The sequence below is a fragment of the Triticum urartu genome, chromosome 5A, assembly GCF_056163025.1.
Source record: "Triticum urartu cultivar PI428250 chromosome 5A, HENAU_Tu73, whole genome shotgun sequence".
Lineage (NCBI taxonomy): Eukaryota > Viridiplantae > Streptophyta > Magnoliopsida > Poales > Poaceae > Triticum > Triticum urartu.
This window is the reverse complement of record NC_141877.1, coordinates 540235085-540248145: the sequence shown is the minus strand read 5'-3', so window position 1 is coordinate 540248145 and position 13061 is coordinate 540235085. Positions and strand designations below refer to the sequence as shown.

General features: G+C 45.7%; 2 protein-coding genes and 1 pseudogene across 5 annotated transcripts; all 3 read left to right on the top strand.

Annotated features, from left to right (window-relative positions):
• The first annotated feature begins 1028 nt into the window (after positions 1-1028).
• On the top strand, positions 1029-1712 carry LOC147972645 (uncharacterized). The gene has a single exon (XM_087524421.1). The coding sequence runs from the start codon at positions 1029-1031 to the stop codon at positions 1710-1712; it is 684 nt and encodes a 227-aa protein (XP_087380547.1).
• A 1467-nt stretch (positions 1713-3179) lies between these two features.
• Positions 3180-9465, top strand: LOC147972644 (ent-isokaurene C2/C3-hydroxylase-like). Of its 4 annotated transcripts, XR_015602618.1 has the most exons (4): positions 3180-4148; positions 7254-7926; positions 8827-8903; positions 9330-9465. XR_015602618.1 is itself a non-coding variant. In XM_087521563.1 (3 exons), exons 1-2 carry the CDS (start codon positions 3240-3242, stop codon positions 7878-7880), a joined length of 1536 nt encoding a protein of 511 aa, XP_087377689.1. In that variant the 5' UTR covers positions 3180-3239; the 3' UTR covers positions 7881-7926; positions 8827-8952. The 4 variants fall into 4 exon arrangements, 3 of the variants coding, with proteins under 3 accessions (XP_087377689.1, XP_087377688.1, XP_087377687.1); XM_087521563.1 differs by lacking the exon at positions 9330-9465 and having other exon boundaries at positions 8827-8952; XM_087521562.1 differs by lacking the exons at positions 8827-8903; positions 9330-9465 and adding an exon at positions 8209-8329.
• A 19-nt stretch (positions 9466-9484) lies between these two features.
• LOC147972643 (cytosolic sulfotransferase 5 pseudogene) lies at positions 9485-10900 on the top strand (annotated as a pseudogene).
• The last annotated feature ends 2161 nt before the right edge of the window (positions 10901-13061 follow it).

Here is a 13061-nt window from a genome sequence, read left to right as displayed (position 1 = left end):
TTACAGTACACATTTCAGTTTCACTTAGTTGGAATTTTAACATATCACATATTTGATTTATTTCAATTTTTCTAAAACATATATCTATGTATTCAAGTACATATTTCAATAATCTATTTACTTTCATTTTTTCACAAAAAGTGATTTCAAATATTTCAACATGGTGATTTCATTTTTTGCAAACCAACGATTTCAATTACTTTAAAACAATAGTTTCAATCATTTCATGATATCCCACATCAGTTTCATGCCATGGTTTCAATAAATGCAATAACTTCATATATTCCACAGGTGCATCTCAGTTATTTACAAATAGAGATGATTATTTCAATAAAGTGATAATGATTTTTCAGAATCACGTTTCAACTATTTCACATATTTGAAACATTTGAGAGTTTTTATTGAATATCTTAGTAAATTCCACACCTATTTCAATGTTTTTAAACAATTGAAATGACTTTTTCTGAGAATAAAATAGTTTTTTGAGTCCAGGAAATAACGAAATCACCTTATATTTTTTTTGAAATCATGGTTTTGAAACAACTTAAGTTATTTTCATTTCATAAATAAATAAAATAATTTCTGAAATAATTGAACTCATTTTCAAAATAGTTTTCACTTGTGAAATCTATTTCAATCAATTTTTAAGCAATGAAATTTAAACAAGTTTAAAATATAACCCATGTTTGTCTTATTTGAAAGGTCTTGTTGCCAGTATTGCAAATATATATAAAGTCTCAAAAATATATTCTTAGTTTATAAGATATCAATCAATGAATAATCAAACTATTCCAAAGAAATAAAAGGATTGGTTTTGATTAGGGAGAGAGGAGAGAGATTCTGCATGCAATTGTCCTTTCTTTGTGAGTGCACTCTCTCCACCAGTAGGTACCTTATTCAAGGTTCCCAATAAGATGAAGGTTGTACTCTGGCGCCTGGCTCATGACTGCCTGCCTTCTGGTGATCAACTTAGTCAGCGACAAGTTCCTACCAGGACAGACTGTCCGTTTTGCGACAGAGAGGAAAGAATGGAGCATGCTCTGCTCTTCTGTCCCCTTGCTCATGCTGTTTGGGACGACATCAAAGGCTCCTTCGACATCAGACTCCGGCGAGCTGGTTTCTCCAGTCCCAAGCAGTGGCTTTTCGACTTCCTCTCTACGTGCTCAGATCGAGAGGTGACTGTGCTTTCGGTGGCTATCTGGCATATTTGGGAGGCCCGCAATATGGCGAGGAATGAACCTGTTGCGCCCCAGCCGAAGCGCACTGCTGCCAGGGCAAAGGCTTACATCGACCTCATCTTCCAACATCTATATGATCATGTTCCTGCTACTAGGCGTGAGATCTCCGGCTCCGGTCGTCTTTGGTCTCCGCCGCCGCAGGGTTCGGTTGTTGCCTTCTCTGACGCTGCCGTGTCGGAAGAGCTGGGCAAGTCTGCAGTGGGAGTGGTGATGCTTGACCATGAGGGCCGTTGCGTGGCTGCGTGCTCGGAGCCCCTATCGGGCGCACTGTCTCCTGAGGTGGTGGAGGCCATGGCGCTTCGACGGGCTGTCTCTGTGGCTCGGGAGGAGGGCTTCACCAATGTCTCCTTCAACACTGATTGTCTATCGGTGGTGCAACATCTCTCGTCTTCCCTCACTGATCGCTCGGCTGTGGGATCTGTTCTCTCGGAGGTGAAGTTCTTGGCTAGCGGGCTTTCTTCTGCTCGCTTTTAGCATGTTCGTCGGCAATGTAACGTTTTAGCTCATATCCTAGCTAGAGCTAGTTTGAACTCTTCTAGTTTTTGTTTTTTCCGTTCTGCTCCGGATTGCATCCGGGAGACTCTGTGTAAGTCTGTTGCTTAATCAATAAAGGCCGACGTTCTCTCTCTCTCTCAAAAAAAGTAGGTATCTTATTGACTGTTTCTGCAAACAAAACCCATGTTTGGCAACAGTTTTGGTGTTTTGCACACTTATGTCCCATGTTATACCTGAGTACTCCATCTGCTTTAGAAATCTAAGATCTACAAATATTATCTCCACGAATATGAAAAGTTTGTAATGTTTGACCAAATTATAAGATTTATTGCTCAACTTCCACAATACCAAATAACTATTCATAATTATATAAAATCATAGAGCCATAAAAACTATTATGGGACATATATGTTTGATTCGATAAAACACATTTGTAATCAAATCCTATTTTTATATTTCATATTGTGTTGCTGAAAAATATAACTAGGATATTAAAAAAATGATTATCTTTATATCCAACAAATTCAATCTACTAAATGTTAATAGACTGGTATATCTTGAAGCCTAAAAAAGCACCACAAATATGGATACTTAAATTTTAATAGACTGGTTCTACATTCCATCCGCAAAAAAAGATTCTACATTCCATAAATTTCCACAAATTACATACGTTTGTCTGTGTTTTTTTTACCATAAAACAGTAAGGCAAAAGCCCTACTGTGTGTCATTTTTCATTAATAAAGGAAAACATAGAATAGTTTTACAATGGTTGATGGGGGAACAACCAGAGATACTCTAGGGGTACATAATAAACGGAAAAGAAAGGAAAACTTAAATATTATCAATCCAGGATGACATGCCATCCTTCAAACTACGTTTGTCCGTGTACAACAATGATGCGAGTTACTCCCCCCATCCGGTGTTTATAAGGCGGGCACAAATTTGTAGGTCTTCAGTCTTTATTTTTTTTGCTGGTGTTTAGGTCTTCAGTTTGACGAACGAAATATGTGTGCCACCAAAATGTTTGTAAACATAGTGCATTTCGAATTCAGATGTATTAGTAATACAGTAATAAAATCAAGAAGAATACTCACAAGTCACAAACATGAACAGTGTGCATATAAAAATTAAATTACGGATAATAACTCTTGGCAAGCACAGTATGGATCAAAGCCCTGGGCGGCGTAGCTTTCGCCGTTGCTGTCGTACGTCCAGAATTCAGACAAAAGAAAACGCCAATTAGCTAGTCGCGCCCATTATCTTAGAATATGTGGCCGGCCGGCCAAGATCAAATTCAACAAACGCAGACATCATCACCAGCTCGTAGGGCAGTTGGAGGGGACAAAATCTGATTGGATCAAATTTAATTGCATTTGAAAACGTGTGTGTTTTTTCGAAGGAAAATGCTAACATTGGACTAAAATTCTGAGGCCGTCACTGCAACAGTACAGGCATATATGGCCCGTCTCTGCAATCGGCAAGGCAACTGATTGATCACTCCTCTGTATGCCTAGCATGGACGGGTGGCTGAGCTTGTGTTTCATAGCACTAAGCACACCACTCGCCCTCTGGTGTCTCAAGCTCGCCGGCGGCAAGAGAAAGCCACAGAAGCACAAGCTGCCCCCGGGGCCATGGACTCTCCCGGTCATCGGCAGCCTACACCACCTCGCTGGTGGCGTCCCGCACCGGAAGATCACGGAGCTATGCCGCCGGTACGGCCCGCTGATGCTCCTCAGGCTTGGGGAGGTCCCGGCCGTGGTGGTCTCCAGCGCCGAGGCTGCGGCGCTGGTGATGAAGACCAACGACCCCGTGTTCGCGGACCGGCCGAGCAGCGCCACGGTGGACATCGCCGGCTGCGGCGGCAGGGGCATCATCTTCGCCCCCTACGGCGACCACTGGCGCCAGATGCGCAAGGTGTGCATCATGGAGCTCCTCGGCTCCACGCAGGTGAACCGTATGGAGGGCATCAGGGCCGAGGAGACGGCCAGCCTCCTCCGCTCCATCACCGCCTCCGCCGGCGCCGCCACCATCAACGTCACACAGAAGGTGATGGCGCTCAGCAACGACGTCGTGACGAGGGCGGTTTTCGGCGGCAGGTTCGAGCAGCAGGACGAGTACCTCGGTGAGTTGCACAAGGCGTTTGAGCTGCTGGGCGCCTTCTGCCTCGTCGACCTCTTTCCGTCGTCCAGGTTAGTCAGGTGGCTGAGCAATGGCGAGCGCCACATGAAGAGAAGCTACGGCCGCACCCAGCGCATCATCAGAAAGGTTATCGAGGGGCGCAAGGTCAAGAGAGCTGCCGGCGTCGGCGCTTCCGGAACCTACGACGAGGACCTGCTGGACGTGCTGCTCAGGCTGCAGCAGGAGGACTCGTTGGAGTTTCCCCTAACCACAGAGACAATAGGCGCCGTCTTGTTTGTGAGTATATCTTTTTTTTAATCTGAGTATATCTCTAGTTTCAAGTATTTAACCGTTTTTTATTTATCTGAATAGTATATTCATTTTCTCTATAACTACCATATCTCATTTTAGCGTACTGATAAATAGTTTTCCCCAATGATAAGTGTCACACATGTAGCATGAAGCACTCCGGGTCCTGATGATTTTTACAACTAAAGTTGCCATCCGAAAAAAGAAAACTAACCCAAAAAATAAACTGAAACTTGCCATCCGAAAAAAGGTGCCATGCTCACGGCAAATAAATAAATAAATGTACGTGGTGCATGCCTGGGTGCGCTAGGTGCGTGAAAATTTATATGGTGTTTTGACATTTGAGGAGCTCGTGGCAATAAATAAATAAATGGCTCACAAAAAAACAAAAACTGTTTTTTCAGTAGAGCTCCTCAAATGTTATTTGACCACAAAAATTTACACGCACCTAGCGCATCCAAGCATGTTGGTTGTCACAAAATTTCATATCTCTTTGAATTTGTTTGCTTTTTTTTGAATTTACTGTTTCACAGTCAAACCTGGTCAACATAGTCAAGCCTGGTCAAACGTGGTCAAACCCTGATCAATGTGCTCAAAATCTGGTTTTGGACCAAACTTAGCCGGTTTTGAGACTTGAAGTATCAAATGTATACCAAAAAATCTTGAGGAACCAAGTCTATAATTTTGAGAAACTTGACGAACCAAAAACATAATTTTCTCGACAGAGTTATATACAAGCACATGGGGCTTTGCCCATGGGGCAGGGAGGTCAATTAAGTCAAATCAAACTACAACAGTAGGAATGAATTGGTCTAGGTAATCGGAGATCTCAGAAGAGACCTTATACTTTTTAGAAGTTTCAAGTCTTCCTTGAATTTAGAAGCCCAATGTGGAAATTCATCCACTAGAAACTTACGGAAATCTATGAACTAAGCTGGTCTTGGATTTTTCTCAGCTTTAGCCTTTAGGCCTCCCTTAGTTCATAGGATATGAATATCATAGGAATAGAAAAACCATATGAATTGAAATGACATGCATTTCAATTCCTATAGGAAAAGAGATGTCACTCTTGATTAATAGGATAGAAACTTTTCCATTGGGTCTAGGCTAATGTTTTTTTAACATGTGAAGGATTGGTTCCTATCTTATATAGAAATAAGAATCCATTCGTACAAACCAAAGGGTTCTAAAGGAATTTGTCCTACAAAATTCCTATTTAGAATTCCTACAAAATTCGACGAAAAAGGGTTCCCCCTGCTTTGTATTACAAAGCAACCAATCGATACAACCAATGATAGGTGCTACCACAGACACGCCCAAAAGAAATGAAAGAGAAAATACAAAAGGAACAAATGCAGACAACGGCGGATCGACAAAAAACACGGAGAAGCCACGCAACCACTGCGCCCACCAGAGATCTCTCACCAAGCTCCTAGACTCCGAAGCGCCGACACCAAACAACACCTCCAAGAAGGGACACAATGATGATGACGTTGCTGCCAAGGGTTTCCCTCGGTACGCGACAAGGAAAGAAGAAGGGTAGCCCCCGACGCCCTCCAGGAAGGTCTGGCGGCACCCTCAGGCGCCACGGCGTCGGTGTCGGCCATAAGAATATGGATTTCTCCGGATTCCCACCTTCACCTTAGGTGCTCTGGAGCCCGCCACCAAAACCGACCACCACCCTGCGCCAATGCGGTCTTGAAGCTTCTCCCGCCGTCTCACCACGACACCACGAAGTGAGGTCTGCACACCGAGGAAGAGGAGCCGAGACTAGAGGCAGCAGCACCGTCGGCACGCGGGAGGGCCCAACCTCCACCGTTAATGACGGTAGCCGATCGGACGCAATAGCAGGAGCATACCAGGCCCAGGCCCGGTCGGGTCCCCCAAGGCCCATAAAGCTCCAGCCCTCGCGCTGAAACAAGCATGTTGTTGGGGTCGCCGCCCCTGGTCCGAGCTGCTCCACCTCCTCACCATGCAGAAGACAACAAAGCCATGCCGGGGGCTGACCCGCTAGGACCCAGATGGGGTTCGCAGGGCCCAGATCTGGGTCGGGGGCGCGCCGTCGGCCACCCTGTGCCACCAAGCTGCCCCGCCAAGCCGAGCGACACCGCCGCCATCCCCTCCCCGGGCAGGAACGGCACGCACGCGGGGAGAGAAGATCCCGCCGCCGGTGACACCACCCGGGCTAGAGCCGGGGGCGCCCGCCGGTGGCGACGGGGGGGCGGGGGGACAAGGCGAGGTGGGAGGACGAAGGAGAAGGCACGCACGCCTCCCCGGCCGCCCCCCGGGGAGGCGGCACGAGGGCAGAAAAAGGGGAAGGAGGGAAGGAGTGAGGGAAGGGGAAGGCGGATCTAGCCCGCGCGCTGGCGAAGCCCGCTGAAGCTAGCCAAGATCGAGCTTGGGAGGTGGCGGCAGCGAGGGTTAGGTGCGGGAGGAGGGAGCTGTTAGGTGCGGGGAGAGGCCATTGACATTTCATTCCTACAAAATTCCACTGGACCAAAGGAGGTCATAAGGGCCACCAAAGATACTTTCCAACTAGCAAAGAGAATAAAACCCTATAATACTTAACAAAATCATTAGTATCTTAATTTTCTTGCCAATGATCAACCAAAATCCATATAGGGGACCTAGATGCACTCTCATTGTCAAATGCACGCAATAAAATTGAAGATCATTGGCGCGTGATGGTACATTTTGCACATGCAAATTTATTGCCATATCAGTTTGTCATTGGTTATGTAATATTATTACATGCTTTACTTTGATCTCTAATACTCCCCTAATGGTGTGATGTTAAAGTCGTTAGATGTATTCAATATATTTGATGCATTAATATGGTATTCAATTCACAAGAAACATATCACATCTGTACCATGTTCATAGAACACGGGTTACTTAACAGTGTGATGTCTACATCATACAAAAAACAAGTTACAACATTGTTCATGAAAGATAAAAAGTTAATTACTACCTGCAATGATTCCTATGTTTCTACATAGCTTTTGATTTTGAAAAATTCTTGGATTGGCACAAATCTATATATGCACATATAAAGGTCTAATTGTACTTAATTTCCACTACTTTCATTTACAGGATGTATTTGCAGGTGCTACGGAAACAATAGGATCTGTTTTGTCATGGGCCATGTCAGAGCTTATGCACAATCCTGGCACAATGGCTAAAGCACAACACGAAGTACGTGAGGTACTTGGTAAAGACCGAGGTGTCATTAATAACAATGACCTTTCTGAACTCCACTATATGAGAATGGTCATCAATGAGGCCCTTAGGTTGCATCCACCTGGTCCTCTTGTCCACCGCATGGCCAGAGATGATTGTACACTTATGGGTTATGACATCCCTAAAGGCACCAATGTGTTCATTAATGTTTTTGCAATTTCTCAAGATCCTAGACATTGGGACAATCCTAAAGAGTTTAGGCCAGAGAGATTTGAGAACAACGACGTAAACTACAAGGGGACACACTTTGAGTTCATTCCCTTCGGGACTGGGCGACGGCAATGCCCTGGGATTCATTTCAGCTCGTCGGTCACTGAGATGGTATTAGCAAATTTCCTATATCACTTCGAGTGGATGCTCCCTGACGGGGATAAACTTTCTTCATTTGACATGTCTGAGAAATTTGGCCTTACGGTAAGCAGAAGATATGACTTGCAACTTAAACCTATTACACACGTGTGGTCCAATGCTATGCCATAGAAGTGATGCGGAGAACTTGTATATTCACATGGCAATGGATGTTCAGGTACCTTCACCTTAACACATGTCATTATTGTTGTAAATGGTTGTACTTTTATGCAGTAGAATGAGAGAAGTGCATTGCAAACATTGTGTACTGCATCTACGAAACCATTGTGGTATTGTACTGAAGTATACATTATTATTGTGCATGCTAGAATATGTTATGTAGTTCGATCATATAGAACATGATTGTGTAGTTAGGTATAATTTATGCACTTTTAGATAATACAATGGCTATTAAATTAACTATGTGATTTACCTTTATAACTTGTTGGATTTCTTTAAGCACATATGGTTTGCGTATATGAACAAGTGGCGGGTTACAAAAACAACTTCCATAGAGTGTTTATGAGTAAGCAGGCAGCTGAGGATGCTTACTCCAAGGACGTGCTCAAGCAGGCATGCACTGTTGAAGTTGGTAAGTCAGATTGACAGTTTGAGCTAAAGAACTTTATCATCAGCGTCCAGTTCGTCATGATTGCAGTAGTGTTCTACCGGCATGAACGTGTGTAAGGTGTAGCTGGTAAGCTCACAGTGTAGGATACAAGGTAACAACACCTTGCTGTCCGTATGCAACCAAACAACATGTGCAATAGTATGAGCCCAGCCAGTGCGAGCAATCAAACATAGTGCATAGAGTCATTGCTATGATGCAGAAAAAGGGAATGCATGCAACCAATCAATATGCATATATTTATTTATTTTGCCAGCATTAGCTCAATCAAGCTAATTTGAAATAAGTATGCAAAATGACAAAAAAGATTCGAGTAACCAAACGCGTCATTAGCGCTTGAAGATGAGCTCTTGCGGTGCCCTGGCAGGGACGACATGAGTTTTTTGTCCGGCCGGATGGTGAATGGCAGCAAGCAACAATAACTGCGGGTTTTTCTGTTGTGTCCTGCAGGCACAAGAATCACTAGGCTTGCAATGTGAAGTTAGAGGAAGTTGCACAGTGGAATGAATCAGTACCATCCAATAGTGGTAAATTTTCATGTTTTGACCCTTTTCTGAAACCTATTCGAGATTTGATCCTAGTTTGAATTTTTTTTCGAGATTTGACCCTTTTGCTATCGTCAGAGTCCATGGCGGTAGGGTCTTTGGCGGTAGGAAACATCGCTACCGTCAACCGGGCTGACGGTAGTCTGCACAATCCTACCGTCAAGGTGCTTGGCGATAGGCACGAGCACGCATTGTGTTCAATACTTAGGAGTTTTTTGGCGGTAGGGCATGCAATCCTACCGCCAGGGACCTTGGCGGTAGGTTGTTATACCCTACCGTCATGGTCCCTGACGATAGCAAAAGGGTCAGATTTTAATTTTTTTCAAACTAGAGTCAAATCTCAAATAGGTTTTAAAAAAGAGTCAAAACACGAAATTTAGCCTCCAATAGTTCACTCAACTTATGCAGGCATATATACTGTCCCACTTGCACCGCGCAACCACCTACCATACCATACCATATTATATCTTCGGTCGGTCGATCGCCACGTCCAATCCCGATCAAACTCCACTGTATCACTGTCGATCTTCGCCGTGCTCCCAGCCGCCGACTGTTCCCTCCCAATGGACGCGCAGCAGCGGAGCGCCGCGGCCAATCAAGAGACATCATCGACGCTGGCGCCGACAGCCGCCGCCACCGACGAGGAGCACGAGCATCCCACGCTGCACATGCACAACGCGGCCGAGGTCATCCCGGCGCTGCCGCTCGAAACGCGGTGGCCGCCGTTCGCGCTCCGCCGGTACCGCGGCTACTGGCTGGCCGAGCGGTTCCTGCCGGGGCTCGCCGCCTTCAACGACCACTTCGAGCCGGCCCCCGGCGCCACGGACGTGCTCCTGGCCACCTGCCCCAAGTCCGGCACCACGTGGCTCAAGGCCCTCGCCTTCGCCACCGCGCACCGCGCCGCGCACCCGCCGTCGTCGCCAGGCCACCCGCTCCTCTGCCGCAGCCCGCACGGGCTCGTCATGTTCCTGGACGACATATTCGGCCGCCCCGTCGAAGACGCGCGGCGCGTCCTCGCCGCCTACCCGTCTCCGCCGCGCCTCTTCGGCACCCACTGGGCCTACTCTCAACTGCCGGAGCGCGTCACCGCTGGATGCCGCATCGTGTACCTCTGCCGGGACCCCAAGGACGTGATGGTGTCCTGGTACTGGTTCCTCAAGAAGTTTCTCCCCCACGACGCCGGCGACCTCGACTTCATGGAGCTCTTCGAGGTGTTCTGTGAGGGACGCAACGGGTACGGACCGGCTTGGCGGCACGCCGCCGAGTACTGGGAGGCGAGCGAGGGACACCCGGACAAGGTGCTCTTCCTCAGGTACGAGGAGATGCTGCGCGACCCTGCTGAGAATGTCGGAAAGCTCGCGCAGTTCCTCGGGTGCCCATTCACATCGGCGGAGGAGGACGCCGGCGTGGTAGAATCCGTGGTGGAGCTGTGCAGCCTGGAGAAGCTGAGTAGCCTGGAGGTGAACAGGAGCGGCGCGCCGGCGCTGGCCGTGCCCAACGACGCCTTCTTCAGGAAGGGGGTGGCCGGCGACTGGCGCAACCAGATGACGCCGGAGATGGCGGCGAGGCTGGACGCCATCGTCGAGGACGCCCTGCATGGCACAGGGTTTTCATTCGTCCACTCCGGGCACGCGGTGGAGCACCACGGGACCGGCGCCGGAGCACCATAGATCGTTCGACGGCCCAAGAAAAAAAAAGAATAACATGATGCGATCAATGCAGGTCGGGTTTCCATGTGGACTGAATCAAGCAAGACTGCAGTGTTCCGTTTTCTGCAGTTTCTGTAATGTAATGTGTGAATTACTAGTAGAGTACATTGGTAAGAACAAGTATTACATCAACACCTTCCAGAGGGGGAATGAATGCAGCTAATTAAGCTAAACCGTGCTCATTTGTTAAATTTTCAAAACCTTCATATGCAGCTTTTTATTATGTTCTGCTTTCCATGTCATCTCAAGAAGGGGAATAGATGCATTTTCCAGAGCATTTTGCTGGTTGTTGATCATTTAGCCTGACCGTCATGCTGGCCTCCAAGAAACCTCAAGAAAACCATTTTTTTACTGTTACTCCCTCCGTAAAGAATTATAAGTCGTTTTAAATCAAACATTTGGTCTCTAAAACGTCTTATAATTCTCCACAGAGGTTTTACATTGGAGCAATACATCACCAACTAAAAACCGATTTCGCAATTCGGAAAAAGAAGACACTTCTCCAAATGACATACTAGCCAAGCAGTGGGTGGAACCACAAGGCTTCGATGCAAGTAGTTCAAACGATATATCCTTCCAACCACAAGGCTTTAGGGCGTGCGGGTCCTTCCTCCCCCAATCAGCTATTCTACTGGTCCATGTCAACCAGTCCGGTAAACGTATTAAATCCCCGTTGATGTGGCATTTGCGTGCATGAAACCACCTACCTACCATATCGTAAGTACCCCCTCTGTTTTTATTTAGTCTTCATATTAACTTTGATCAAAATCAAGCTTTGTAAACTTTGATCAAGTTTATAAAACAAAAATATTAACATATATACAATAACAAATCAATACTGTATCAAATGCGTTTTCACATCATATAGATTTGTTATGGTAAATGTTTAGATTGTTTTCTATAAAGTTGATCAAACTTTATGAAGTTTGACTTCAATCAAATCTAATATACACAGTAAATAAAAATGAAAAGTGTATTTTGATCGCCATGTCTAATCACGACCAACACCCTTATTAGGATCGCTAGATGCAACCGATCATACGTCCTCCACCACCTCGCACTCGCAGAGCGCCACGCCCAATTATTGGACACTAGTAGTTGGGGCGCCACCCGATGGTGCCTCCTGAAAGGAACTTAGGCTGTGCCAGGTAGGAGGAGCCCTTTCACTTTTCTATCATAAAATTGATAATGCACATTACAGAAGTTTTTTTTAGAATTTGACATTACAGAGGTGGTTTAGCAAGCTCTTCCACCGAGAGCAAACCCAAAAGGGGAAAACAGAAGCCCAAAACACCCTACAGGCCTTCAACGGCCAGCAACAGCAAGAACAAGTGCATTGTGCTATCATTAGAGTTGATCTTCCCCAAAAAGTCATGTATAAACAGAAGGAAGTTTACACATCAGTGGCCTGAATACTCTCTCTTTCATGATCTAGAGCATCTGTACCGTGCCTGGTAGGGCAACGCCCTTTTCAGTAGCTGCCAGTACATGCAATGCCCTTTTGAGTAGCCTTTTTGGCACTGCCAATGCACTGACACGAACATGTTGATGCTTGTTGCAAGAGAGAGATGCAGCAACAAACGTAGGACATTCATAAAGTACAGCAGGAGCATCAATCCTTTGGCTGTCAAATCACTAAAGAGATTAGAACCAGGAGGTTAGGAACAAGGCCCACATGTGAGAAAAGGGGGTGGATGGGTTCCTGATACAAATAATGTTATTACAAACTATTACAACACACACCAATCCTGAAAATTATCAAAGGTAAAATTGAAGTTAAATGTCTTTCATTGGCTTTTTTACCAGTGCATCTGAAAAACTGCAGGTGTTCTGCAATCTACTCTGGCACATTCTTTTCTTCCAGGATCTAGATCTAAGCCTGTCTTCAACACCTTCCAAGGGGGAACAAATGCAGCTATTTTGCTGGTTGTTGATCATTTAGCCTGACCGTCATGCTGGCCTCCAAGAAACCTCAAGGAAACCATTCTTTTACTGTTACTCCCTCCGTAAAAAATTATAAGTCATTTTAGATCAAAGATCTAAAACATTTGGTCTCTGAAACGTCTTATAATTCTCCACAGAGGTTTTACATTGGAGCAATACATCACCAACTAAAAACCGATTTCGCAATTCGGAAAAAGAAGACACTTCTCCAAATGACATACTAGCCAAGCAGTGGGTGGAACCACAAGGCTACGATGCAAGCAGTTCAAACGATATATCCTTCCAACCACAAGGCTTTAGGGCGTGCGGGTCCTTCCTCCCCCAATCAGCTATTCTACTGGTCCATATCAACCAGTCCAGTAAACGTATTAAATCCCCGTTGATGTAGCATTTGCGTGCATGCAACCACCTACCTATCATATCGTAAGTACCCCTCTGTTTTTATTTAGTCTTTATATTAGCTGATCAAAGTCAAGCTTTGTAAACT